Source organism: Cenococcum geophilum (genome assembly GCF_001692895.1).
Source record: "Cenococcum geophilum 1.58 unplaced genomic scaffold K441scaffold_16, whole genome shotgun sequence".
Lineage (NCBI taxonomy): Eukaryota > Fungi > Ascomycota > Dothideomycetes > Gloniales > Gloniaceae > Cenococcum > Cenococcum geophilum.
In genome coordinates this window covers 2402147-2428571 of record NW_027137574.1, presented here as the reverse complement: position 1 = coordinate 2428571, position 26425 = coordinate 2402147, and the positions used below count along the sequence as shown (strand labels likewise).

General features: G+C 50.4%; 9 protein-coding genes across 9 annotated transcripts; 5 read left to right on the top strand and 4 right to left on the bottom strand.

Moving 5' to 3' along the window:
- Positions 1-41: 41 nt before the first annotated feature.
- K441DRAFT_634631 (uncharacterized protein) lies at positions 42-5454 on the bottom strand. The gene is made up of 5 exons (XM_067646411.1): positions 5245-5454; positions 4886-5190; positions 4109-4825; positions 2424-4058; positions 42-2370 (listed from the first exon to the last, which is right to left on the bottom strand). Exons 2-5 carry the CDS (start codon positions 5065-5067, stop codon positions 537-539), a joined length of 4368 nt encoding a protein of 1455 aa, XP_067505282.1. The 5' UTR covers positions 5068-5190; positions 5245-5454; the 3' UTR covers positions 42-536.
- Positions 5455-6239: 785 nt separating this feature from the next.
- On the top strand, positions 6240-11817 carry K441DRAFT_716918 (uncharacterized protein; the record flags this gene model as incomplete). Its single annotated transcript, XM_067653985.1, has 3 exons — positions 6240-7562; positions 7653-10200; positions 10297-11817. The coding sequence occupies 3 exons, from the start codon at positions 6240-6242 to the stop codon at positions 11370-11372; spliced, it is 4947 nt and encodes a 1648-aa protein (XP_067505281.1). The 3' UTR covers positions 11373-11817.
- A 199-nt stretch (positions 11818-12016) lies between these two features.
- K441DRAFT_555566 (trafficking protein-like protein particle complex subunit 2) lies at positions 12017-12544 on the bottom strand (the record flags this gene model as incomplete). Its single annotated transcript, XM_067643286.1, has 1 exon — positions 12017-12544. One exon carries the CDS (start codon positions 12542-12544, stop codon positions 12017-12019), a length of 528 nt encoding a protein of 175 aa, XP_067505280.1.
- Positions 12545-12830: 286 nt separating this feature from the next.
- K441DRAFT_686582 (mitochondrial 54S ribosomal protein mL60) lies at positions 12831-13354 on the top strand (the record flags this gene model as incomplete). Its single annotated transcript, XM_067652009.1, has 3 exons — positions 12831-12880; positions 13011-13240; positions 13302-13354. 3 exons carry the CDS (start codon positions 12831-12833, stop codon positions 13352-13354), a joined length of 333 nt encoding a protein of 110 aa, XP_067505279.1.
- Positions 13355-13836: 482 nt separating this feature from the next.
- On the top strand, positions 13837-14838 carry K441DRAFT_676660 (uncharacterized protein; the record flags this gene model as incomplete). The annotated part of the gene is made up of 1 exon (XM_067650983.1): positions 13837-14838. The coding sequence occupies one exon, from the start codon at positions 13837-13839 to the stop codon at positions 14836-14838; it is 1002 nt and encodes a 333-aa protein (XP_067505278.1).
- A 1068-nt stretch (positions 14839-15906) lies between these two features.
- On the bottom strand, positions 15907-19752 carry K441DRAFT_634618 (GTPase-activating protein-like protein GYP2). The gene is made up of 5 exons (XM_067646410.1): positions 19713-19752; positions 18818-19663; positions 18409-18760; positions 17519-18360; positions 15907-17409 (listed from the first exon to the last, which is right to left on the bottom strand). The coding sequence occupies exons 2-5, from the start codon at positions 19638-19640 to the stop codon at positions 16067-16069; spliced, it is 3360 nt and encodes a 1119-aa protein (XP_067505277.1). The 5' UTR covers positions 19641-19663; positions 19713-19752; the 3' UTR covers positions 15907-16066.
- A 287-nt stretch (positions 19753-20039) lies between these two features.
- K441DRAFT_658517 (NAD(P)-binding protein) lies at positions 20040-22119 on the bottom strand. Its single transcript, XM_067648362.1, has 6 exons — positions 21555-22119; positions 21315-21392; positions 21189-21258; positions 20709-21134; positions 20509-20647; positions 20040-20461 (listed from the first exon to the last, which is right to left on the bottom strand). The coding sequence occupies exons 1-6, from the start codon at positions 21913-21915 to the stop codon at positions 20420-20422; spliced, it is 1116 nt and encodes a 371-aa protein (XP_067505276.1). The 5' UTR covers positions 21916-22119; the 3' UTR covers positions 20040-20419.
- A 315-nt stretch (positions 22120-22434) lies between these two features.
- Positions 22435-23760, top strand: K441DRAFT_686578 (DNase I-like protein; the record flags this gene model as incomplete). The annotated part of the gene is made up of 1 exon (XM_067652008.1): positions 22435-23760. The coding sequence occupies one exon, from the start codon at positions 22435-22437 to the stop codon at positions 23758-23760; it is 1326 nt and encodes a 441-aa protein (XP_067505275.1).
- A 1304-nt stretch (positions 23761-25064) lies between these two features.
- Positions 25065-26110, top strand: K441DRAFT_74321 (uncharacterized protein). Its single transcript, XM_067654400.1, has 3 exons — positions 25065-25522; positions 25790-25991; positions 26039-26110. Exons 1-2 carry the CDS (start codon positions 25143-25145, stop codon positions 25956-25958), a joined length of 549 nt encoding a protein of 182 aa, XP_067505274.1. The 5' UTR covers positions 25065-25142; the 3' UTR covers positions 25959-25991; positions 26039-26110.
- Positions 26111-26425: the final 315 nt, after the last annotated feature.

Genomic DNA, 26425 nt, shown 5'->3' with positions numbered 1-26425 from the left:
TCACGCAACTCCACGCAAGCAGATATCTCACAAAGAATGAAGGGCATATTTTCATATCGATCATTTATAGCTACATACATACCATTACTCATCACCGATCGACCCAATCCAACCCCTATCAATCACTCGAAAAGGTACACAGTATTAGCAAAAGCTGCAACAATGCAACAACAACAGCAGCAGCAAGAGGGGTAATAAAGTGACATGCGTGCCTCCAGCCCAAGAAAGGGATGAGAGAAGGGGAAATGGTGGTGGTACAAAGACTTGACGCTTTCAAAGCGTACGGAGGAAAAGGAAGACAGAGAAAGAAAGAAAGAGGGAGAAAATGATACAGTTCGTTGATGTTCGTAGCTGGCGTTTTTGGTCTGCGTTATTTAAGGGTTTTTTTGGTTGTGTGCAAAGGGGAGAGGAGTTCATGCGCGCCATTCTTTCATGTGTCTGTTTCAGTCTTCTTTCCATCAATCGATCGAGAGGCGCGAACTCCCAACCCACCTCCTACCTCTGCATTATCCTCCTGCTTATCTCATCAAACTCGCTTACAGCTCGTCCCTTACTCTCTCCGTAACCTTGCTCGCAGCACTCGACACGCTGCTAGCGAACTCCTCAACGCTCGATTTAGCCTGCTCGTACTTCTCGCCGACGGCCTCCCCAGAGCGCTCATACATCTCCGCCAGCCTACTCCTCGCGCTTTCCACAGCCGCCACAATCCTGCTCGACGCGCTCTCCATCGCACCCTGCTCAGGCCCGTAGATCGCCTCGCTGATCTGGGCCCTCGCGGCTTCATAGCCCTTTCCAACCGCAGACACTGCACTCGCGGCCTTCTCGCTCGCCACTGATGACACGGAGTTATACACGCTGGCGGCGCCACTGGTCGCGGTCTCGATAGTACCGGTGGGGGTGCCGTAGATGGCGACGCTGATGGCGCTCTGGGCGCTCGCCGCGACGTTTACGAGGCTGGCCTGGGCCTGCTCTGCGTAGCTGGGCTGCGTACCGTAGATGGCTTCGCTGGCCTTGGATTGGACGGACGAGTAGGCGCTCGCGGCTGCCGAGGTTGCCCGCTCCACTGTTCCCTTTTGTGTACCGTAGATTTGTACGGAGGCGGCTTCAACGGCGGCGTTGATTTGCTCGCTGACCGATTCGAGGATGGCTTCGACTGTCGCTGGGGTGGTGAAGGTGGTGCTGATGATCGAAGATGCAGTGGCGTACGCCTCCGCTGCGTATGAGCTGGCGGACGAGGCCATGGCTGGGTAGCCGGTGTAGTATGCCGATGAGAGCCTGATCATCACGCTCTCTGTGAAATCCGGTTCTCTCCCGGTGATCAAATCTGATATAAGTCCTTGAACAGCTGCATATCGCGAGGCTACTGCGTCGGTAGCTTGAGCGCTATACTCGCCTGCTTGGGAGAGTGCGGACTCAGTGAAGGGTGTCGGTGCACCGTAAACCTGCTCACTGGCCTTTGAGATTAACGCATCCCAGCTTTGGCTTGCTCGAGAGGCGATGGATTCAGCCCAAGGAGTTTCGGACCCAATAATGCTAGAACTGGCTTCCGACGCTGCATAAGCTGCAGACCCGGAGATGACAGAAGAAAGAGACTCGATGGTGCCTTGTGGGGTGCCGTAGACAGCTTCGCTAACTTTGGATGAAGCGGCCGATAGGGAGGAAGACGCTGCGGATATAGCAGCCTCATATTGAGATGATGCGGAGTCGATTAGACTTTGTGTAGGAGGCTTACTAGTCTTTCCTACGGCGGAGTTGGCAGCGCTGAGGACGCTGTCCATGTTGGATGATGCGGCGGCGATGGCAGCAGAGTATTGGCTTTGAGCCGCAGACATATAGCTTTGGTAAGCTGGTGTAGGTGTGCCGTAAACAGCGCTTGAGGCTGCATTGACGAATTCTGAATAGCGTGCGTGTGCAAGACCGATACCTTCGTAGTAGCGACGCTGGGCTTCGGCCATATACTTCTGATGAGCAGGAGTGGGTTGAGCACCAACAGCGATCTTGGCACTGGTGTACTGCGCAGATGCAAGACTTAGACCTTTAGAGAGCCGTGAAGCAGCAATGGAAGAAATTGATTCTAAGACGCCTTGAGTTGGGCCTGACGCATAGCTCTTGATGGTGTTGGTGTATTGAAGAGCAGCTTGCCATTTCTCGCTTGCGGCCGACAGTGATCCAGAGTAAGCTTTTTCGATGGAGGAGAACATCTCTTCATGCACAGGCTTTGGAGTTCCCGACACCATCTTTGAAATGCGGGCTTTGGCGATTGAATACTGCTCTTGAGCCAGACTTACTGCATCAGCATATCGGGAGCTAGCCTCTGCTCGCATTGATTCCGAAACTGGAGTTGGAGTGCCATAGATGGCATATGAGGCACTGAACCTTAATCAGCCAAAATATTCATGTCATGTCAATAGATAGTTACTGACGCTGTGACGGCTTGAGCATACTTGTCAGAAGCTACGCTAGCCATGCTCTCCACTGTGCCTTGCTCTGTTCCGTAAAGCACACTGGAGGCTGCTGACAGGGCCCTTTCGTATTGTTCACTTGCCAGGGATGTTACGGATTCCGCGGTACCTTGCGTGCTTGTTGGATTGAGCAGTGCCTCGCTGATTGCCTTGGTCAATTGTGCAGCGCGGTCGCCGGCTTCGCTCACAGCGCTTTTGATCTTCTCAGAGTAGCTCATGTCGTCAGAATCATCAATGATATCATCGTAAATGATTTGCTTGGCCTCCACTTTCTGAGCCATGGCGCCACCCCAGGCCTTTTTCGGAGCCCCAGTAGCAGCCGAGGCCATGGACTTTAGACTGGACGATGCTTCAGATAGTACTGACTCGTGCGGTGGCGCAGGAGTGCCGACGATATCCTCCTTGACTTGATCTTTCCTATGCTTTGCAGCCGAGACGACACTTTGGCCAGCAGAGGACGCATCATTGATTTTGGAGCTCGCAACTGACGATATACTGTCAGTGGTTGCCTGTGAACCAATGGCAGCTTCTGAGATGGCGGTCGCCGCTTTCTGGGTAGCATTGGGACCGGTGCCAATGATTGGCCCGGACAACTTGGAAGACACCTCCTCAATCTTGTCTTTCACAGCAGATGCTGCGCTTTCCGTTGCAGGAGTTTCAGAACCCAATATTGACTCGGATACCTTTGATGCTGCCTCTTCCACATTTTCCATAACAACTTGAGCAGTTTTGAATGCTCTAGTGGGTACCTTTTTGTTGCTGAAGTCGCCTGTTGAATCGCCAGCCCAGAGCTTCCACCTTGCAACGTCTTTGAGTCTGGCAAGCTCTTTCGCAGCCTCTCCAGCGATGGCCATGGCCTTATCCTCAACCTTGTCGCCTTCTTCGTGGGCTTTGTGTAAGCCATTATGCTTGGCACCAACTTCTTCGACCTCACTACGCCATTCTTCGAACGTATGTCGGAGTTCGTGATATTTGGCCCAGTCTTTGTACGTCACACCTTCCATCCATGCCCATCGCATGCCGACTTCTTGTAAGCCAAGATCCTGGATATTGTCGAGGACTGCAACAGTCGATTCTACTGCAGATTTTACCAAGTAATCTGTTTCTTCGTCGTACGTTTGCTTCCATGATCTTACAGCTTGGGCTTTTTCTCTGATGGTCATACCAGCCGTACGAGTAGCTGCGACGAGTTTCTCGTAAGCAGATTCAAGCTGGTCTTTTGTTACATCTTCCGGAATATTCTTTACTGTTTGCTTAATGGTTGACTTCAATCCGTCAATGCTGGACTTGGAGGTCTCTTCAAGCTGGGCGAGCAATGCTTTGCCGACTCCATGTGCTTGGCTATCAATTTGACGGTTGGCGATCTCTTTGACGCGTTCATCCAAGTCTTCAGATCCCTTGTCAGCGGCCGCGGCGAACTTTCCTTGCCAAGTTCTAAGATCATTCTTGATCCTTTCCCGCAGCTCAGAGTCATCCCAGGTTGCTTCTGGTTGAGCTGGTGCGGCTGTATTTACACTATCACTTGATTGTGTTGCTATACTAGCTACTGACGAAACTGACGAGAATTTGGACGAGGCCGATTCGATGCTTGAAGATCTAGGCAAAGTCAGAAGACTTTAAATGTAGTAAAACGCGCTGTAACTTACACATCGACGGAATCTGTGGCTGCTTCTAGCTTCTTTCCATCTTTATACCTGCCCAGCCTTTCCCCGATTCTCACCAGTTGGGGCTCAACATTGTCGCCATAGAGTATTCGCACTTGCGGCCAGAGCGTCCGTGATAGAAAAACGAAGGATGAATCTTTTACGGATCTAACAAATGGGAAGATGATGTGCGCGGTAATGTGATGACCTTGGGCATAACCCTTCTGGGCATAAGGTAGAGCAGCTTGGTAAGCTGGGAAGAGTGTGTTCTGATATTTATCCAAAGAACTAGCTTTAGTCTTTTCATAATATGGAACGACAACATCAGAAGCTTGTTGGATTTGGGGAGCAAGATACTGATCGTATTGAGCTTTCGCTTTCGCTTGCACGACGTCTAGCTGTGGCCGAATCGCCTTATTCCACTCATTCCGAACATACTCTTGAGCTTGCTCAACGCGTTGAGCTCCATATGCATCGTATTGTTCTTTCGTAAAAGCCGCCACAGGTGTGTATATTTTTTCGTTGAAGCTATTGACGTAAGGACGAATCTTGTCCACTTGTGGAGCAAGAAAAGTCTTATAGTACGGGTCTACATATGGAGCTGCATATGACCGAGCGTTTAGGTATGGTTTGCAGACTCGGGGAGAGTCTTCTGATAAGTCGAAGATGGAGGACGGACACCAGAATATTACGGTTATTAAGAGAGACCACAGTACAGCTCTAGAATCAACAATTAGACAAAGGCATCAGGGTTACTGGCCGGAGAGGGGTCCAAGATACCTAGCGCTAATGCTGAAAAAGCTTTGTATCATGCTTCTTCGTGGCTTAAATGGCTTCACTGGCTTTACTGGCTTTACTGGCTTTACTGGACGGGAAATTTGTCCGTTCATTTTGGTATCGGCATGACCGTTTGGCTCCGTCTTCTTTGGCTTTTTCGCCCTCCCATTCATTTGGGAAACCATTACAGGGCAACCGAAAGAGTGTTGGGCAGCTATCCAGAACTGTCTGACTGTAACTCTGTCCGGATCGCGTGTAGAATTTGGTCCAAGTCGGGAGGGAGGGTTAAGGAAAAGTCCGCGGAGCCTCTGTAGTGGAAAATTGTCAGGATTTGGTGACAGGAGGTAAGGGGATAGACTCACGAGGCCTGCCTCAATGCCAATATTGCAGAGAGTATGGAGAGGAGATGTGATGGTGTTGACAGGTTGACGGGCAGGTTTGATGCACTAGCTTCAAGCGAGCTCACACCCATGAAGTCATCGCACCAGCCATCTGCACCTAGTGTTCGCATGTGCCGGAGATTGAAATAAGCTGTAGCAAAGATGTCGCATGTGGCTGGCGCTAAGGCTGCGGTGCTGAAGAATGAAAATGAGTAATTTGAAGTGTTTCACATTTAATATGGAGGGCGAAGGAAAGAAAGACGTCCTGCCTGCCATGTATCAGTGCCAAGGCGATGCTCTTTGTGTTCTAGGGCTGGCCTCAAGCGCCTCTACATGACAGCACTGGGCCGTCGCAAGTGGCGTTTATTATCTTCACTACGATTTTTAACACTCTGAACTGAAATTATCTAAAGTGCTATAAACAATCTAACTACTTGGTCAATCGTGTGTCGTGATAACGGGACTAGTTATCGACGAAATGTCCCGCTTGCTGGCTCTGGGGAAATGCAGGGCCAACATGTGAAGGCGGCCAGGCTTAGACCCATCACCAATATTCCGCTATCGACATCAAAACGCTTTCTTAAATTATCCTCAACTCCACTCCACCTATACACCGCTTCCTACCACTTGCTTCATACCACCATCTACCTGACGACTATCTTCCATTCTCCCTCCCGCCTGTCGCGGTCTTTCCGCCGACTCTAATCGCCGCCTCCTCTTTGTCTTGCGACACTCCTACCCCGTGTCCTAGACGCTTTGTCTTCCGCTACTCTTCCGATGATAACTTGAATTTACTCTATTAGCGGCTTCACGGCTCGCATCGGTCATTCATAATATTACATCACCACACTCTCTAATTCTCAGCCTCTGCAGCGCCCTCTGCTCCCCCAACACGTCATAGAGGACTGATATTCAAGGCCGCAATCATGGACAGTGCTGGGCAATCCCACACCGAAACCGTTTCCGCCCCGGATCTTATGAACGATCCTGCCTATGCAACGAACACCAGAAAAGAACACGATAGAGCTTTTGATGAAGCTGATACTTGTCGAATTTGTCGCGGCGAAGGCACTACCGACGAACCACTATTCTACCCCTGTAAATGTAGTGGTAGCATCAAGTTTGTGCATCAGGAATGTCTGATGGAATGGTTGTCACATTCGCAGAAGAAATATTGCGAGCTGTGCAAAACCCCATTCCGCTTTACCAAGCTGTACCATCCGCACATGCCGCAACGCCTGCCGACGACCGTATTCTTTCGACGAGCTATCATACATATTCTGACACATTTTATAACATGGTGTCGTGGGTTACTGGTTACGTCAGTCTGGTTGGTGCTACTACCATGGTGCATGCGTGTGGTATGGCGAAGCCTTTTTTGGGTAGGTGATGGAGGCTGGACCCGCGATTTGTATGCGGACAACACTGGACGAGAGCCACAACCCACGCCATCGCAGGCCTCTAATATGGAAATTATAAAGTCCGCAATCGATGCTGCCCGGACCGTCAACTCTACAGTCTACATAAACATCACTATCCCTACATTCACGCCAATCGCTCGGGCCCTGAATGCGAGCGGCGGCGAATCTACTGCATGGGGTTTGGTCAAAAGGTTTTTCTTCGGCATTTCACCTTCTAATAACGAGTATTCACATGGATCCGGTATGAACGACACCGCGAATAGTACTACTGTCGATCAGTCGTATAGAAACCCTTCGCTACTTTCTGATATTAACTTTTTCAAATGGTTCAATTCGTCTACCGCAAATCGTTTCGTTCTCGATGTTCTAGAGGGCCAAATTATCACACTCCTGGTTGTGATTGCTTTCATTCTAATTTTCCTTATCCGTGAGTGGGTTGTTCAACAGCAACCCGTCATTAACATGGCCGCGCTCGATGCGGACAATGCAGGAGCACGCGCTGCAGAGGAGCAGAATGCTAGACAAAACGCAGCTCCAGACCCAGTTGAGCAGGCCGCTGAGCTTATGGACACCCGGGCTCATCAAGACTTGGAAGAAAATGCGGGCGACGCGGATGAAGTGCTAGAGGCTCAAGACTTACCAGGAGCAGGGGCAGGTGACGCAGATGATTCTCCAGAAATTCGATCGCATCTCGCACCCCGCCGCCGCTCTTCTATTCGAAGACAGCGTCATGCTGTTTGGCAGTCATGGCAGACGAGCGAAGATCTTCCGGAAGATATACGGCGCGTAATGCAAGAAGGTACACTTGAAGATCTTGTTGGCATGGTCGAGAATATGCCGGATGAGGAGTCGACCAAATTGAAGCAAACACTCAAGAAGGTATACGACGAGATGAACTTAGATGTGCATAATTCGTCAGATGATGAATCAATTGGCTCGAGGAAGAGAAAGAGATCAGATAAAGAGAAGCAGAGACGGGAAACGAAGGAGTTCGATGGCGGTAGTCCCTCCGAAAGCTCTGCTGCTAATCAACTAAACCAATATCCGGAACGTTCTAGCTCTTTTGAGCCAATCGAGGTTCCAGAAGGCTTGGGCGCACAACACCGTCCTAATATGCCTGCTCGAGAGCGCTCTTTCATCGCAACTGAGATTCGTCGAAACCTCGAAGAGAGCAACCCTTGGTCCTTGCCCTCACCAAATGGCACCTTTGGTGAAGTTCCAGGTATCAGTCAGGAGAGTCGTGACGGCGAAGAAAATGTTTTCGAGGCATGGAACAATCCAGAAGACCAACCAAGTGGCGAGCAGAATAACAACCGGGGCTACGCTCAAGACGTAGAACACGACAGTGAACACAGCAGTGAGAGTTGGCAGCAGGTTCCTGATATTATTTTGGAGGACAATAACAAAGCCGACATGATAGGTGATGAGGAAACACCGAAAGGTAAAGGCAAAGCAAAAACTGTAAACGAGAGCAGCGAGCAGTTGCGTGAAGTCGCTTCCGCGGGGCCCTCATTCTTGCCCGACCTTGCTTCTTCCGAGCACGACAGCTTGATGGTAAATCCAACAGACGAGCCTGCTGATCCTTCCGAGACTGCTGCAGATATAGAGTCTCTAGATCTTTCAGATTCCGAGGCATCTATTGTTTTCCCTGAAGATGACCTGGTGCAGCAAACTGAACGGGTTATTCCTGTTGAAGCCCAGCCGGCGAGAGAGGCTCGACGGCCTCATCCGGGGTTCATAGAACGAATAATTGACTGGCTATGGGGAGATGTCGCACCTGTCGCGCCCCAAAATGCTGAGGATGGTGACAACGATGAACATGTTGTTCAAAATATGGCAGATGAAGCCCCCTTCGTACCGTTCGGAGGACAAGCCCGTAACGGTCCCCGAGAACCGGCAAATGCTCCCGCTCAGGACCCCGAAGTTGCGGCTGCGGCTGCTCAAGCTGGAATCGATCTTAACGAGCAGGAGGCGATTGAGGACGCTGAGGATTTGGAAGGAATCCTCGAACTAATAGGCATGCAAGGACCAATAACAGGACTTTTCCAAAATGCCATGTTCAGTGCTGTTCTAATCTCTGCAACACTGGCATGTGCTGTCTGGTTCCCATATCTTTGGGGCAAGGTCGTCCTGCTCTTCATGGGAAGCCCCATAGCGCTGTTTGTCAAACTTCCTCTGCAATTCATAGCTACTTTCGCCGACCTCATTGTGGATGCCTCTTTGTGCATCAGCGCTAGCATTGTGTATTGGGCAGTTCAGCTTATTCGCTGGGCAGTTCTTCCATTTACCTTGGGCTGGTTCTCTAACGCTGTGAACAAGCCCGCAGACTTCATAGCTGCTCCAGCCCAAACAGTGGCCGAAAATGCCATGGATCGTATCGCGAAGCTATTTATCGAGTCGACCACATTTTCGAGCCCAGATTATTTCCGCCTGTCCATTAGTTCTCATGCTGCGCTGCGTACTATTCAAAACACAACATCTGAGGCCTTCAACTCCACCGGAAATGCCATCGTTGGATGGTACGATAATATTGCCAACGCTACCTCTGGAGCACCTATCGAGATTGTTCGCCAGGTTCCTGCAGCAATCCAATTTGTTTCAGGGTTTGCACTCAATAAAACGCAAGCAGCCGCTTCAGCCCTATTCAAAACAAGGCCTTACAAAATCACCCTCGACTTAGGCCACAATGTCACATCCGCCTACGTGAGCTTTGAGCAATGGACTGCAACAGACCGACTCATTGCTATTTTTGCCGGCTACGCCTTTTTTGCGGTTGCCGGTGCTCTATATCTAAAGAGAGCTGCTCCAATCAGCTCATCGCAACAAGGGCGGAAAGTCGAAGGCATTATCGCAGATGTCCTGCAGCAGGCTGGCGGTGTACTTAAGGTTATCTTGATCATTAGTATTGAGATGATCGCCTTCCCCCTATACTGCGGCTTGCTCTTGGATGTTGCGCTATTGCCCCTTTTCGAGAATGCTAGCCTCTATTCGAGATACATGTTCACCACCAGATCACCTTGGACGTCCGGCTTCGTACATTGGTTTGTTGGCACATGTTACATGTTCCATTTCGCACTCTTTGTGTCGATGTGCCGCAAGATCATGCGAAGCGGTGTTCTCTATTTCATTCGCGATCCTGATGACCCAACCTTCCACCCTGTTCGTGATGTCCTAGAACGGAATGTCACCACACAGTTGCGGAAAATCGCTTTTAGCGCACTCGTCTATGGAGCCTTGGTAATAATATGCTTGGGCGGTGTCGTATGGGGTCTTAACTACTTCTTTACAGGTGTCCTCCCAATTCATTGGTCTTCTCATACACCAGCTTTGGAGTTCCCTCTCGATCTTCTCTTCTACAATTTCCTCACCCCTATCGTCATCAAGGTCTTTAAACCAAGCGACGGTCTTCACAAGATGTATCAATGGTGGTTCAAGAGCTGCGCCCGCCTCCTACGCCTTTCAAACTTCCTCTTCGGCGAGAAAGCTGAGGACGAGGAAGGCCACCACGTCCGACGAAGTTGGTCGTGTTGGTTTGCCGGCGAAAAGGGTGATGTGGAAAAACCTATTATCGGCGAAGATCGAAAGCTGCTGGCTGAAGATCGTGACACTGAAGTTTATTTTCTCTTCGACGGCAGATATGTTCGCGCCCCAGCCTCAGACCAAGTCCGCATTCCCAAAGGTGACCCTGTGTTTGTGGCAGTTGATCAATTCAACAATCGTATGGACGGCAAGCCTGAAGAAGGCGGTGTGCACTCGCGAAATTCTGATATGGTGACCATGGTATACATTCCGCCGTGGTTCCGCGTCCGTATTGCTCTCTTCGTCCTCACGATCTGGGTCTTCGCTGCCGCAACCGGCGTTGGCGTCACCATCGTCCCGCTCCTCTTTGGCCGCTACATCTTCTCCTTCTTCATACCCCAAGACGTCCGCATGAACGACATATACGCCTTCTCGCTCGGAATCTACACCCTTGGCGGCATCTTCTACGCAGCCATGCACATGCGACCTCTCTTAGCACATATCCGCTACCCTCTCCCTTCGGCCCTAACTACCCTCCGCACCGTCGCCTCCACCATTACCAAATTCACCTGTCGCATCCTCAAGATCGCCTACGTTTACACCTCGCTAATACTCCTCCTCCCAATTCTCTTCGCGCTGCTACTCGAGCTCTACATCCTAATCCCACTGCACGCCTACCTGGGCCCGCACGAGCCGCACGTCGTGCACCTAATCCAAGACTGGACGCTAGGATTCCTGTACGCGCGCCTCGCGGCGCGCCTCATTTTCTCGAACCGCAATAGCCGGCCCGCGCGCGCCTTCGCTGCCGTGATCCGCGACGGCTACGCGAACCCCAACGCGCGCCTCGCCACCCGCTGCTTCATCCTGCCCGTCCTCGTCGTCTTCGGCGTCGCGATCCTCGTCCCCAGTGCGCTGGCCTGGGGCTTGAATCGCACGCTGTGGGCTGGTGCTAGCGAGGCCATCAAGAGCCAGGTCTGGCGCTTCAGCTACCCAGTCGTCGCGGCGTGTGTGGGCTGGGTGTGGGTTGTGCGCGAGGCGATTGGCGTGGTGGGAAGGTGGAGGATGGTGGTGCGGGATGAGGTGTATCTGATTGGAGAGCGGCTACATAATTTTGGCGAGAAGAGGCCTGGAGCTGTGCCGAAGCGGATTTCGGAAAACGTGCGAACATGATCGGAAGTTGGATTTCTTTAAGGGGTCGAGAGGAGTTTGGGCTGAACTGGGTTGAAATAGCATGGGATGGAGATCCAGGGCTGCTGATGGATGGGGGGACAAATCAGTCACTTGATGGCGCTGAGGGGTTGGGTGGGCTTTTATGTTTATTGTTGCTTGTGCTCGCTTTTACAGGAGTGCTGTCCCTAGACGGATATATCCCCTTTCCTTTCCTTCTCCTCAGATGCAAAAATAGCATGTATTAGTTCTTACATCAATCCAGACTCTCACCAATACTTATACGTTTATCTGATAGGTATCTTCGTATAATTGTGAGGTTCTTGCTTCTCATGACTCCGTGCCTTCATATCCCGCTCCGGTTGGGAGTCTAGTTTGTTGAGCTTGCGGGAAGGTGTTTAGCTTCTTTTGTGGGCGCACTGGCAAAATCATCCACCCTCTTGCAGTCCCAAAGCCCGTCTACTGTCCTCTAAACCCTCATTCTAAAGCCCTTTACCCCACGCCAGCTTCTAGCCTAAAGTGTTGGAATAATTGGCATCAACACCTCTGCATCGCAGGCTCGCAAAACGGCATGCTCTCGCACGCTGTGACACTCCAGGATTTGGATTCCCAGAACAGTTTAAATGCCGCCACTACCCTCCCCCATGTCACAAATACTTCTTCGCAGCCCCCGCCACCCGCTGCCGAAACACCGGGCTCGTGACGCGCTGATTGAGCAGATAAAACGGATTCATGATCGTCTTAACCCACGCATCGTAGACATCGACAAAGAAATTCTTAACCGCCTCCTCCGTCGCCGGCGCCGTGGGGTTATAGCTCGCCGCCAACCCGCCCCTGGCCGCCAGGCCGCCGCTCGCCCTGCCCGGCGCGGCGGCGCTCGGCGCCGTCAGCAGCAGGAACTTGACGTTGCCGGCGGTCAGGAAGCACGAGATGTAGGAGCCCTGGAAGCGGTCGATGTGCTTGAGGTACATGGGCGCGCCGCCGGAGGTCGGGGTTGTCGGGAACCATTGGATCTCTTCGACGATGTCGAGGCTGCTGTGCACGATGAATTGGTTCAGGTGCCGCGATTCGGTGTGGAAGCGGGCGATGCCGTCGCCGCCTTGTTTTGAGGTGCCGAATTCGTGCTCGAAGAGCGGGTTGTCTTTTGTGCCGATTATGGCGAAGTAGTAGGACATTGTGGTTGTGGGTTAGCCGTAGGGTGAATTTGGTAGGGTGATTAGAAGATATAACGAGTAGATAAGAGTGGAGAGTCCTGGGTTGAGTTGGGGGGTGGAGAGTTCCCTGCGAAGTTGTAAATGGATTTGTATTGCGAGTTCGGCGGGCTTGAGGTTGTTGCTTCAGCCAGGGGTTACTCGCCGAATTGCCGCTCTAGACCGCCTGGACATCGAATCTTCAATCGACATCACTTGAAGCTTTCTGCGAGTAGGAAGACATCCATTTCCCAATTCTACATCTAACACTATGTTTGGCCCTTTCCGTCTTACTCAGCCACTATCTGGCGGTCTATTGTGGTAAGCTTACTCCCACAGTTAAAGCGGAATCGCCGTCAATTGAACCTTCTTCTTTCCTTCACTGTTGGTTATTACGTTCACCATTTGTTGTCTCTAGGTCAGACATGAAAGCCAATGTTAGATGATATAGGAAAATCCCCTGGCGTCTCTCCCGTCACCAAAAGGCGCGGCATCGAGCTCGCTTACGGGCCGTCGATAGTGTAATCTCAACCCTTGACACGGCGCTGGCTAAGAAAGGTCTCTCCACGAAACAGCTCGAGCGCTGGAAGAAGGAAATGCCGACAGAGGAGGAGATGCTACCGAAGGATAAATATACGGTGTTTGATAGGAAGGTTAAGCGATATAGGAAGGGCATACATAGTGAGTTGACCTTTTTAATTCGGGTCGATACTTGGTAGGGAATACTGACTTTTCTCTGCAGAACTGCCAAAGTGGACGAGAGTATCCCAGCGACTTAACCCGCCAGGTTTCTGAGGATCTATTGGGTTTTTCATGGAGCATTGGTGTTCTTATGTGTATGATATTGTGACAAATCCTAGAAGTATGCATGGAATGGGTACGGAGATCACTCATCTGGACTACGTTTCGAGGGGTGGGTGCACTTTATTGTTGTCTCTGTCAAATTATAGCCCTCCTTCAAACTCGGAGAATACATGGCCGGCTATCCGGTTTGCTCTGGAAGAAGTGAAATAGAAGGAATCAATTCTAAGCCATTAAGCCTCCTCCACCATCGTCTCTCTTGTCGAATCCAACATTTATTCACGTCAAATTCACTACCGATATATCTTGTATCTCTTCACTCATTTACTTCTATTTCAACTTATAACTTTTATACTAGCATTCACCTCGCTTTAAAGCCGTTTACTCATTCACTTAACCAAAATGCCCAACCATCTTGTCTTTCTTCGCTCACCTTCAACTCTATCCAACCTTCTCAAAGCTCAACACCAACCAATATGGCCGCCCGGTCGGCCGCGCAGCTTCTGGCCGAGCTCGAAGCAATGAGAAAGCGCCACCTAGACGAACAAACCGCACTGCAAGCCCACCACCGAGCTCTCGAGGTCAAGCACCTCCAAAAAGCGCACGCCACCGAATCCGCCCTTCTCGCAACCCTCCTCGCCCTACCGCACATTCACCCACACGCACCACCGCAGACCCCTCCCGCCGCAACCTCACCCACACGCACGCCCGTGGCCCTCAATCTGCAGGGCTCAGACTTGGACATCGGGGTCATAACTCCAGCGCCCGCGCCCACACTCGCACCCCCGCTAACACCGCGCGCCCCGCGTGTCCCCGCGCGCCTGCTACAGGCTTTCAAGCAGCACTCTGGCCCGCCACTCCTGCCACACCACCCCACGCCCGCGCCCACGCCATCCACACAGCCCCCCAGCCCCTTAATATCGGACGTCTCTCCCGCGCCCTCAGCGCCCCTCACCCCGTGCCCGCACACCCCGTCTCCAAGCGCGAAGCGCCCTGCGAGCCCTACGGGTCCGGGAATGATCCTGTACGACGCGCCGCGCCGCGCACCTAAAGCGGCGAAGACGACGGCGGATATGGCTGCGACGCCAAGGCCTGCGACTCTGGCCGGTACGCCGAAGACGCCGCCCGCTAAGATGGTGGCCCCTGCTCCTGCTGCTGTTCCTGCTCCTGCTCCCCTTCCATCGCTTAGTCGCGCTCGTACGCTCCCGGTGCGTGCGGCGCGGGTTAGTGGGGCGAGTAGGACTAGGGAGATTATCGAGGGTGAGATGTTCTGGCGGCGTATGAGCGCGGTTGCGCAGAAGAGTTTCTGTGAGGAAGACGAAGAAGGAAGAGGGGGGAGGGAGGAGGAGGTTGTGAGGAATAGTGAGGGGCGGAGAGCGCTCTTAGCGGAACGGGCAAGGGAAATTCGGTTCGTTGCGAAGGAAACGACAAGTGTGGATGTGGAGATGGGAGAGGAGGTGGTAGTAGCAGCATTGTGAAGTGGTGCGGATGTTGAAGTGAGGTGTTGGCTGAGTGGTATGCTTACCCCTAGGCTTCCAGTCCGCATTTGATGTCGTATACAGCTTCGCACAAGAGATCCTTCCTAGTACAGCCGTCGCACAGCTTGAGAATCTTGGAGAAGGTATTGTCCATGCAGTTCTTACCACTCATAAACTTGCCGTTAGTTTCTAACATATAGGTCAAGCAATTCACGCTCTTCTCTCAATTCTGGATATAATGCTCCGTCCATTTGTTGGCGAGAACATCGCAGCTCTGTTGAGGTACTTCAGTCTAGCGGCTGTTATCTTCGCAATCTCCACAATCCTCTCGCTCTTCTCACGTGTGGTTGGAATGGCGTGGTCGATTATGGCGTGGCTTGGACATTGCGCAATGGTGGTAGTGGTGAGTTTAGCCTCTATTCAATCAACCTGGACAAATTTCTGACCTAGCTTGCTATAGGGTCACGGCACTTGGTAGGATTCCACACGCAGCACAGGATTATTATCTTTCTTGATAAGATGGTCCGTTAGATGGGTGGGACAACTGTGGGAGTCTTTGTTAGTCTGCATATAGTTGCATTCTATACTTTCACTCCTTTAGGCTTTCACCTCTTTTACTTGGTTATTTACTTTGCTTGGTGCCCGTTACGTTCGCTTTGCTTAGTAAACGTTACGTAGGCTTGTTTAACTAATTTTTCCTATTATCTGAAGGCTGGTGTGATATGTCACGGTTTCACCTCTCCTTTTGCCCCTCATGTTTGCCTTGTCTACATGCCGACCCTCCACCACCTCTTCTACCGTAGACGTACGCCCGCACCTCTTCCTTCCGTTAATACAAGCCTCTCTCTTAGTCCCTGACACAGATCTAGCAACCTACTGCCTATCCCTAATGCATACCTCACCCCACGTTTCAATAGTGAGGCCTGTACAGCTGCAATGCTCTGCAATTTGCCTAAAGAGATCTTCACTAGTAGAAACCCGTTGATTGTCTTTATTAAGCATTTGTGTAAGCTCGGACACGCTTATTTTTGCCATTTTGGAATAATCCTTGCTTGGAAGACTACACAATCCGGTGCCACAAATCCTCAAAAAACAGCGTTATCTTAAACTTCCTAACCAAAAGCCAACCCCACAATCCAAGAAACACCGTGAGCAAACGCGCCCAACCACTCCGTCCGGTGCCATCCCACTATGCCATCCACCCCATCCGCCTCCACATCCCCCGTCACTACCGCTCAAACTCCACCACCTTCCGACTAGCCTCACTAACGCTCCTCTGTCGCCCCTCAGTTCCATTCCCAAGCCCATTCGCCGGCTTCTTAGCGGGGACTCCAAGCAACTCCCCACCAACGCCCCTCCCAACCTCCACATCCGCCGTCTCCGCCCCCTCCAACAGTTCGCGGTCCCTCCCACTCGCCTCCTCGCCCTCCTCCTCGTCCTCCTCCCTCCCCTGCCTCGCCTCGCGGTCCAACTCACGCTGTGCCTCATCCATACGCCGCTTCACCTCCGCCGCCACACGCATGCCATCACTCACGATATTATCTAACATACCGCGCAGCCCCTTACCTGGCGGCACAACGCCCGCGCCCGCGCCGCCGACGCTCGCGCCCACACCCGCCAGCGCGGCGCCAGGCGTGCCGGCGCGGCCGGCATTGGAGAAGGTAGTTAGGTTCGAGGAGGAGACGTGCGAGGGGAGCGGGGCGTCGGCGAGGCGGAAGGAGGAGCCGAAGCCGGATTCGAAGAAGAGCTCAAGGACCTCGTCGGCGAGGATGACCATGCGGAACGTTGGGAGCGTGATGTAGAGCGGGTTGTTTGGGTCCAGGGCGAGGTTGGCCGCTTGGGCTTTTTCCTTGACGGGGGACAGCAGGTTGGTGGAGGAGGGCGAGAGGGGGGGGTTGGTGTTGAGGTTAGGGGGCGAGGATTTGGGTTTGGGGGAGCTAGGGTCGGTGAGGTCGAGGAGGTCCTCTTCGTCGTCGTCGCCGATGCTGAAGTTGTCGACGGCCTCTGTGGCCTCTGAGGTTTCTGAATGCGCTTGGTTTGCTTGGTTAATGGCGTGGTCGGGATCGGCATACTCGAAGCAACGGCGTATAAAGGCGGAGATGCTGCTAAGGAACTGCTCGTCTCGGTTTTCGCAGCGCTCGGGAGAGCCTCCGGATTGGAAATCTGAAATTGATGCGGCGGGTGATATCGTGCCCTCGAATCCACGGCGAGAGAGGAAGAGCAAGGCCTCTGAAATCCTCAAGATACCCTCCCTATCAACTCTGCCATCGCCATTGTCATCGTAAAGCTCGAAAAAGTAGCTAATGTTCGACATGATGTCTTTCGTGCCCTTTACTTGAGCGAAGCCGGTGACGACGTTTTGGAGACTCAAGGAATCGTTCATGTTAGTATCCCAACGGCGGAAGAGCCGGCCCATGAACTCATGATTTGCAGGTTCTGGACCGGAACCCCAGGGCGATATTGATACACTCCGACCTCTTACACTATTTCCGAAATATGAGTGATTTGGTTTATCGCCGTTTGCCTCCAGTGGTGGGCTCGGTGAGTCCGTAACAGCCCACTTCGCAATTCCTATAATAGAACCTATCAGTGCAGCTCAGGTGAATGATTTAAATGGAGGTTCTAATGATTGGAAAACGAAAGAACCTTGGAATTGAGGTGTGGAAGTAAAGTCACTTACCAGCTAAGAACTCCCGAAACGCATCATAATCCATCTGTGTTGGACTTGGCCCTAGAGCAACTCTTCCCATCTCAACTGCAGTATTCCCTGCGATACCGGTAACGATCTCAGTAACCTTGGTCCTTCCAGCCTTGGCTTTTCTTTCGGCTTCATGCTGCATTATCTGAGCTCGTTGTTGTCGTTCATATAAAACTCCATAAAATCGATCATAAAGGAATCCCAGATCGTTCACGCTTAACCGCTTGCTCTCAGGTCCAAGGTTACGGATCGACGTACGTTTCGCAAAACTCTCAATGTTCTCCAATACAGCATCTTTGTGCTTGGAGCGCTGCTCGGATATCGTATTCTGAGTTATACTGGCAAATTCTTTGAATGCTACAACCATAAGCTCCTGGAACCTCGTAACCGCCCGCAGTTTTGGGTTCTCTGATTTCGGGTGTGCAGATTCGTCTAATCGGGAAAAGTATGATTTCAAGACAGAGATGAAGGTTCCGTCATCGGTTGCGTCAAGCAACTCCTCTCCATTGATTCGTAAGATGGCCAAACCGATTTGGAATAGAACCTTAGGACCTTCGAGGAAGAAAACATCCAGAACGCGGAATGCAAATATGAGAGGCATGGAGTTGATATAAAGAGAAAGAAACCATGGGAGAGATACAACAGATAGCTGAACGTCAGATTTAACAAGGTGATCCCAAAGAATCGGCATTGTCTTCTCAACAAGTGACTCAAACACGCGCTGATCCAGCAATGTCCCGTACATGGTTGTTGAGTAGTATCCTGGAAGAAGTCGATCGCACAATACCGATAAAAGGAAGAATGCTTGAGATTCGGACATATATCTATTCTGCTCAGTACATGCTGCACAATTGGATAAGCGATATACATACATTAACAGCGCCGCTACGACGATGTTCATTGCTTGACAGTATCCCACTTCTTCATTCGTCCAACTGTAAGCGGTCAATACACGGCGTAATCGACCAATTCCCTCTTCGCTTTGGAATCCGGGATATTCCGGTAAACTCCTGTTAAGATCTTTTTCAATCTCATCTATTGCTAGAGACTCTTGTCCGGAATACTTTGCAAGGGTTTGAGTGTACAGCTTCGGGTTCTGAAGACGTAAGGAAAAGGATCCTGAAGTTAATTCCCATATCTCTCCTCGAAGACGGTTCGGAAGACCGACACGAATAAGCTTGTGGAATGTGGGCTGTCGTATAAGTGTTGCGTTTCGGCCGTTCTCTAATATAAATCAACACATTTCGTAGGTATAGTCATCTATCTAGGTAGGCCTCATACCTCGTAAGTATTCGCGCCACAGTCGGATCTTCGTAGCATCCCGCAGCTTCCGAGCGTTACCAGGGTATTTGAAAACCATGCCTAGCCCGGTATCAGGGTGTTCTTTGACCTTAAATTGTTCATTTTTGGCGCCCCTCTTATCAGCTCCATCGTCGGAAAGAAGATATTCAGAGTAGCATTCAGATACGACAGCTCGAAGGTTCTCCACTTCCCTAACACCTTCTCGAAGGCCCTTTTTCAGACCATCGCAGAATCTTTCACATGCTATACGGCTGCCAGCAAGTTGTATCGTGAGCTTCTGGCCACCAGCATTGCCAGTTTGTTTCGATTTTGTATCAGTGACCCCATTCCATGTGGTTATAGCTAAGGCGAACATGTAGCTCTGGCTATGCAACCGCTCAACCCTCCGTATTGCACATAATGGTAGAGTGAAGCCATTTCCAGCTGGACCCGCTCCATGCGTCTGTCCTGTAAAGGTGCTAGAGGCACTTAAGCTAGCTGTGCTCAGGAAACTTGACCCCTGGGTCGAGAAACAGAGGAACTGTTCACTGAGGTGTAGCTTCCCCACATAATGGTTCCCTTGGGGCCGGTCCCGCTCCTTCTCAGCTGTAACTTCTCCTGCTGCAGCTCGTGTACTATGGTGAGGGGAAAGCGTAAGCTCCGCGGTGATTTCCTGGAGGGGTGATTGAGTATCTGGAAGTCTGAATTGATGTCGAAAGAGGGTAGCTTTGGAAGGTCTTCGATCGGAAGTAGGACTGGTAATAGACAGAGTAGGGTCAATGAGCTGCTGCGCCTTCTGTACCAAGTTGGAGAGGTTAAACATTGCGTTTTAAAAGGGTTATCTAGCTGAGCAATAGTTAGCAAGGCATACCTAGAGTAAGGCATTGCAGCTTACACTTCATTCTAGGCCATAAATTCCTTGGGGGTACCTTTGAAGGGGGCTTTGATGTAGGGCTGAGGGCGCGGATACGGCCTTGATGCTTGGGGTTCGCCCGGCGATTCCTCGGGAGAAGAAAGCTTGTTTCTCTGAGTGTTTTAAGCTTATGCCAGCCTCAACACTCGAGGAGGATATTCCCCGCAGAGGATAAGATGCCCCTTAAAAGTATTAGCAACGGTTACAATCATACGGACTAGGTTAATAACTTGGGGCATTGCGGTTTGCTCAAATACTAGCGTCAACCAGCACATTCCACCACCCGACGAAGTACTCCGTAAAAGTGCGCTAATTACTACTCCGATACACAGAACGTTACTCAAAGGAATTCGAAGGCTTATTAGGCCTCCAATGCTCCAGACAATATTCTCCGAGCACATCTACCAAAGTTCTTCGGTATGTGGCAATAGAACATACAAGGGGATAGCATGAGAATTCCTCCGTGAACATCAGCATCAAGCTTCCTGAGCAATTTGAGATTTGAAAACATATAACATGTAATTAATATTTAAATAAATCCCTAGGCCCGTAGCTCTCCAAAAATAACGTTAAGATAACTAGCACATAGCCTCGGTGTCAGTATTATGTGCGCGCAGGTACTATGCAATGCAATGAATGAAGAATACCACTTTTAGACGTAAAACTCCCCTAATAGACCATTACCATAGCTAAGTGATTGTGTATCCACCATCAACACGTAGGTCCGCACCCTATAATTTCAGTAAATGGCGTTGCACGGAATAGGTACTCTACTTACGGTAACATAACCGCTTGCATCACTGGCGAGAAAGGTGACTGCACCCATCAAATCCTCGGGACGGCCCATCTTACCCTGCGGAATAAGGGAGGTCCATTTCTTTTGAAGGTCTGGGTTGTCATCGAGAATCTCCTTGGTCCTAAATAGGTTGTCGGCTTGCATTTCGACAAGATGAGAGGGGTTAGAGGCACTAGACTTACAAAGCGGTGAGCATGTATCCAGGGCTAATGCAGTTAACCCTGATACCAGCGTGTGCCCATTCAACTGCCAAACTCGCGGCCAAGTGCCTAACTGCCGCTTTGGCAGCGTTGTAGGGAGCTTGCGGCTGAGGAACATTGACAATGGCACCCGACATGCTACCGATGAACACAATGCTCCCAGCAGACTGCCTCTCCATGAGGTGCTTTGCCACTGCCACTGCAAAAAGGTATGTACCATCCACATTCACCCCCCATAACTTCTGCATTCTGTCGTGTGGATATGATATAGCATCATAGTTTTCGGTGAACCCTGCAGAAGTGACAAGGTTGTCAATCTTGCCGTGTTCCTTCAAGATCTCTGTAACGGCTTGATTGACCGAAGTTGGGCTCGAGACATCAGCGAAATGCGCAGTAACCTTTGGAAGCCTAGTTATGAAGTTAGTGAGGGTATATACTACTAGCAAACCTGTTGAAGCCTACTTGTCTGCTCCCGGATTCTCCTCCTTGAATGTCTCTACTAGTCCTATGGCGGACCTTTGAGCTTCCTCCTCTGTATTACGTGGCATGTTAGAATAATGTTAAATAGATGCAAATAGGGCAACGGACTGTTCAGATCAACAATGGCAACATCTGCTCCGCTTGCAACCAAAGCTTGGCTCATGACCAATCCTAATCCTCTCGCACCTCCCGTAATTACACCTACCCTGTCCTCGAGAGAGAAGGTTCGTAATGTTCGCTTCATGACCAATCCTAATCCTCTCGCACCTCCCGTAATTACACCTACCCTGTCCTCGAGAGAGAAGGTTCGTAATGTTCGCTTCATGACCAATCCTAATCCTCTCGCACCTCCCGTAATTACACCTACCCTGTCCTCGAGAGAGAAGGAAGCTAATGTTCGCTTGAAATGAAAACCTCCGCGGCCTTGGACGGGCCGAGAAGATGGAAGATCTTCTTCCCCGGGATACTCTACTCGCACTGATTTGTCTGTACGGGCATATTGACCTTCGTGGTCGCCCGACTCACCCGGCTCACCAGCTGTGGTAGCAGCGTCAATGCCACCCCGTGAGGGTTCTTTGTCAAATCGATACGGTGTTCGCGAGAAATTTCGAACAGTAGAAACAGCAGGTTGCGTCGCCCTAAAACTGGAGCGCGGCGCCTTGGAAGAAAGCGCGCGCGTAGCTTGTCGTAGGAGCTGCGGCCTGAGCATTGTGGCAATGTGAGGTTCAATTGGCAGCTAAGGAGCTGAAGAGATTTTGTCACGATAGCACAATTGCAAACGCTAAAGAAGCCGCAAGACAGCAAGACAGCAGAACAACGGGGCTCTGAGACGCAGGCGTCTTTTACCGCAGATGAATGCAAATAAAAAGATCGTGTGCAGAGGAATTGATGCCAACCTACCTCCTGACCTTAATGAGCTGCAAGCTGGGAGCTCCCCACATATTCTGCATCCCGCATACAAGGGCTCTAGCGGCAGCGCGGGGAAGCTTTACCGAGAGAAGATCAACGGTGATCCGCAACATTCAGGACTTCCTCCTACTGATCAGTCCTCTTCCGCGACACCTCCGTGTTAATATCTCCTCTTTTAATTCGCGCCGTCTGTGTTAGGCGTCTCCACTTCCAACATCGCCACGCATCCTGCATCGTGTCGTGTCGTCTTGGCGAGCAACTTCCCAATAGATTTCAAAAGCTGTCGCTGGCCAACAGATCAGCCATACCAGTTCCCGCCATGGCTTCTTTCGAAATCTATCTTATAACCTTCAACTGTGCACGTAATCTTGTGAATCCACATACCCTAGCTCCTCACCTATTCAACGCCCTGCCTCAGAATGCCTCTCTCCCTGACATTATTGCTGTATCTCTGCAGGAGGTAGCTCCTATCGCCCACTCTTTCCTAGGCGGTTCTTATCTTACACCGTATTTCGATCGTGTTGCCGTCACAGTCAAGCTTGCAGCTCACCGCCACGGCGACGAACATGACTCGTACCAACAAGTTCTTACCCGGAACCTAGGAATGACTGCCCTCATGCTGTTTGTAAAGCCCGCATTAGCAGAACGAATACAATGGACACAATCAGCGGGAGCTGGTGTGGGATTTTGGGATATGGGAAACAAGGGTGCTGTAGGAATACGACTTGGATTGTCGTTGAACAGGAATGACGAAGAATTGGATATTACTTTTGCGGCAGCCCACCTCGCTCCCATGGAGTATGCCGTTGAGCGACGTAACCAGGATTGGGAGAATATCGTGCGCAATTTGGTCTTTATCAATGATGAAAAACCAAACAAGTCTGCGGATGATCAGGAGCCTCTTCTGTTCTCGTCTTCCGAGACACCAGTAGATCAAAATGGCTTATACACTCCTGGGAATCAAGTTTTCTTTGCCGGAGATCTCAACTACAGGACTCACAACACCTCACCAGGCCCGAAAGGATATCATAGCTTTCCCCAGCCCACCAAATCTGAGTTGTCTCCAAATCATTTCTCACATTTCTTAAAAGGTGATCAACTGATCCTAGAGCGGGAAGCCAATCGAACTTTGCACGGGTTCCAGGAGCTTCCTATTACATTTCCTCCTACTTACAAATACTCTAATAAGCGACCGATAGAAAACACAGCTTCTAATATATCGCGCTCTGGTGGTGACGATGCGGATGAGTCTTCTCGTTGGCTATGGGCCAAACACCGCTATCCTAGCTGGTGCGACAGAATTTTATATCTCCCTCCTCCACTCTCGTCTCCGAAACTCCAACCACACATTTACGCTTCATTGCCCTTGCAACCCACTTCCGACCATCAACCAGTCGCGCTCTCAATATCGATCAGGCTTGAACCTCTTAGCCGAGCTGGAGAAGCTCGTGAGTTACGTAGCAACCCTCCCTTCCCAATTAATAAGAATTGGAAATCGCGGAGAGACGCAGCGAGGTGGAAAGAGCTCGTTGTTGGTGTCTTAGCATATCTCACGTTGACCCCGAAGGGCAATGCAATTCTTGTAGCAATTGCTGGAATCGCCTTCGCTGGCTGGTGGATGGCCCAGTGGATATCTCAGTTTTGAATATTTCCTAGTCCCCTTTAGAGAACATACGATCGCCAAACGCAATGAATGCACAGGAATGTGCAGAATCTCTACCTAGCTCTTGCCGGAAAACGCTTATCTTGAAAAATGCTAAATCTCGAAGAACGTCCGATTGCTGCTTCATAGAAATCTCGAAGGATTTGCCGAAGATGCAAGAATACTTCTTGATCTGCAATTAGAAAGACTATATTCAACAGCTTCGAAGCATTTATTCTAGTTAATGCTCATTCAAAGCCGCTTCATCCTTTCTCCTGGCTTAAAAAGCTACTCCGAATATAACCCTCCCTGCTCCTGCTCCATTTGCTAGTCCGAAGTCTTAGTATTCCTTCTAGAACCATTTATTGAAGGAAAGATGGAGGATTGCTACTATACTTCCCGAAGACATTCTCCCTCAATACCTGTTTCTTCCGAACATCTCAATCGTCCACATATATTATTGTTTCTCTCGTTTTCGTTACTACTAGAGTTAATCCGTTTTAGCTGTTGCATTAGACCATCAATCGTACTCAGTAGCTATCTAATATTCCGACTGTATTGTCTTTCTTTCCCTCAGCCGTTTTAATTCACCTAGCAAGCGTGTAGACATTCGCACATCCTTCGTTTGATCCGGAATCATGGACTCACAACGATTCCGACTACGACTCCATACTCTCAGATATAGCAGCTCTTTGGGACAATCAAGAATCGGCCCAAGCAACCCTTGAAGAGGCCTTTATGGCCACCATTGGATGCATCAAGGATTCTCCTCAACGGATCGTAGTCTAGAGAAGCGATTAGTTATAGAAGGAGTCCCCCAGCGGAAATTAGACAATAGTACAAGAATTGTGATAAAAGGGCTGAGATGTCATTTCAAGAGGAACAGTAACTAGGTCAATTCGCCTCTTCGTATCTCTTATTTTAGAGCTCTAGAATATGACCACTATATGAGGACAAACTTCTGTGGTCTGAGACGTTTTGTATCATTAAAGACTCCGAAGTGGTAGTATGTCCAAAAAGGTGCACTACTCAGTCTTGTAGCGGGCCCGTGAAATTCGTACTTAATACTACCAATATGGCGAAGCATAAACAGCACGTCGCTCCCGAACAGCCACACTAGGAATTATTTTTCTTTGCTGAAGAATATACACAAGCCCTAAAATTCACTAATCCCTCATCGAAAACGGGTCTTGTTAAGTATCCCGTGGTAAACTCTGTCCTGGGGCGCCCCTGTTTGGGTTTAGCGGGACTAGCCTATCCTAAGCGAAAAGTGCCAAGGCCCTTGATAACTTCTCGTTCTTGCTCCCACCAGCACCTTCCTACTGCCTACTTCTCTTTCCCCTTTTGCTATTGTTATTCAGCAACCGCGGCTGTGGCTAACGAACATGTCTTCCTTTCTCCGGCCTTGGGCTTTCTACTTCTCTCAACCTCGACCACTCAAGGACGATCCCACTGGCAGCCCTTCACACACTGATTCAGATCACAACCACTACCTTTCTCGTGCGGACCTATACCAGGGCCCCATTGACGTCGCTCCCACCGATATGCCGGACCTCTACGACATACTGTTGTCCGATATTGATGAGAAGGTCCTGCATAACGAGATCTCAACCGCACTCGGGTCGGCCTACCTGTCGGAAACGCCACACCTGATAAGCCCTGTCGCCACCGTGGACGGTATTATGTTTGGCATACATGACCGTGTGCTTTTTCCGCTGGTCGTTAGGTTCCCCCGCAAGTCACACTCATATGTTATGCATTTCTTGTATGACAGTGGAAGTCCCCACACGTTCCTCTCACAAGAAGTATGTGGAGTCCCTAAGCACTTTACTTGTAGCTACTAATAACGCTTTCTAGGCATGCGACAAGCTGTTTGGAACCAACCCGGTTCCAACCCACTTTACAGCTTGGATTAATGGCGTGCTTGTCAATGTGAACCCGCCAAATGTTGGCTCACATTTTGAGCACGTGAATCTGCTAGGCGCCGATTCTTGCAACTTACTCCAAACAACGGTTAACATTAACTACCCAGAAAAAACTGCTACGATGCACTTTCTCCCCAGTCAAAACGAGTGATTTCTTCCCCTCTTTCCAATAAAATGCTGGCATCGATATCCTCAATGTCTTTAAGACAAGTATCAGGTTCTTGCATTCAGCTAGGGGATATGCTCTATATAGCCTTCGACATACCTAACCGATAATTGAACACCAGTTACGCGATAGTATTGGCGACAGTATGTCTACTCACCTTTGTGATTAAACTATTGCTAATATGGCCTAGCTCTGCATACCAGAATGCCCAAGAGGCAACTGGATATCCTCCACCTCTCGTCTGAGATCTTGTACACTAAATATGGCGTGGATATCCTTAGCCTCCTAGTTGATAACATTAAACTGTGGAATCCGACGCAGAATGAAAAAGCGTCTGGGCGGCGCGGTCTAGAATCAGTGACTATATCATAGCCCGAAGCAAAAAAATTGTCTTGTTCGGAATATATCCCATGCTTCATGTGTGATAAATTGTGACATTGTCGTCCTCAGAATCCCTAGGTGCAATTGCCGCCTTTTTTGGCGGCAAACCCCTCCAAAAATGGCGGCAAAGGTCCCAGGACATAGAGTTACAGTAGTAATACTCGGATAAACATTTTTTGGTGCCACTAAGGAAAAA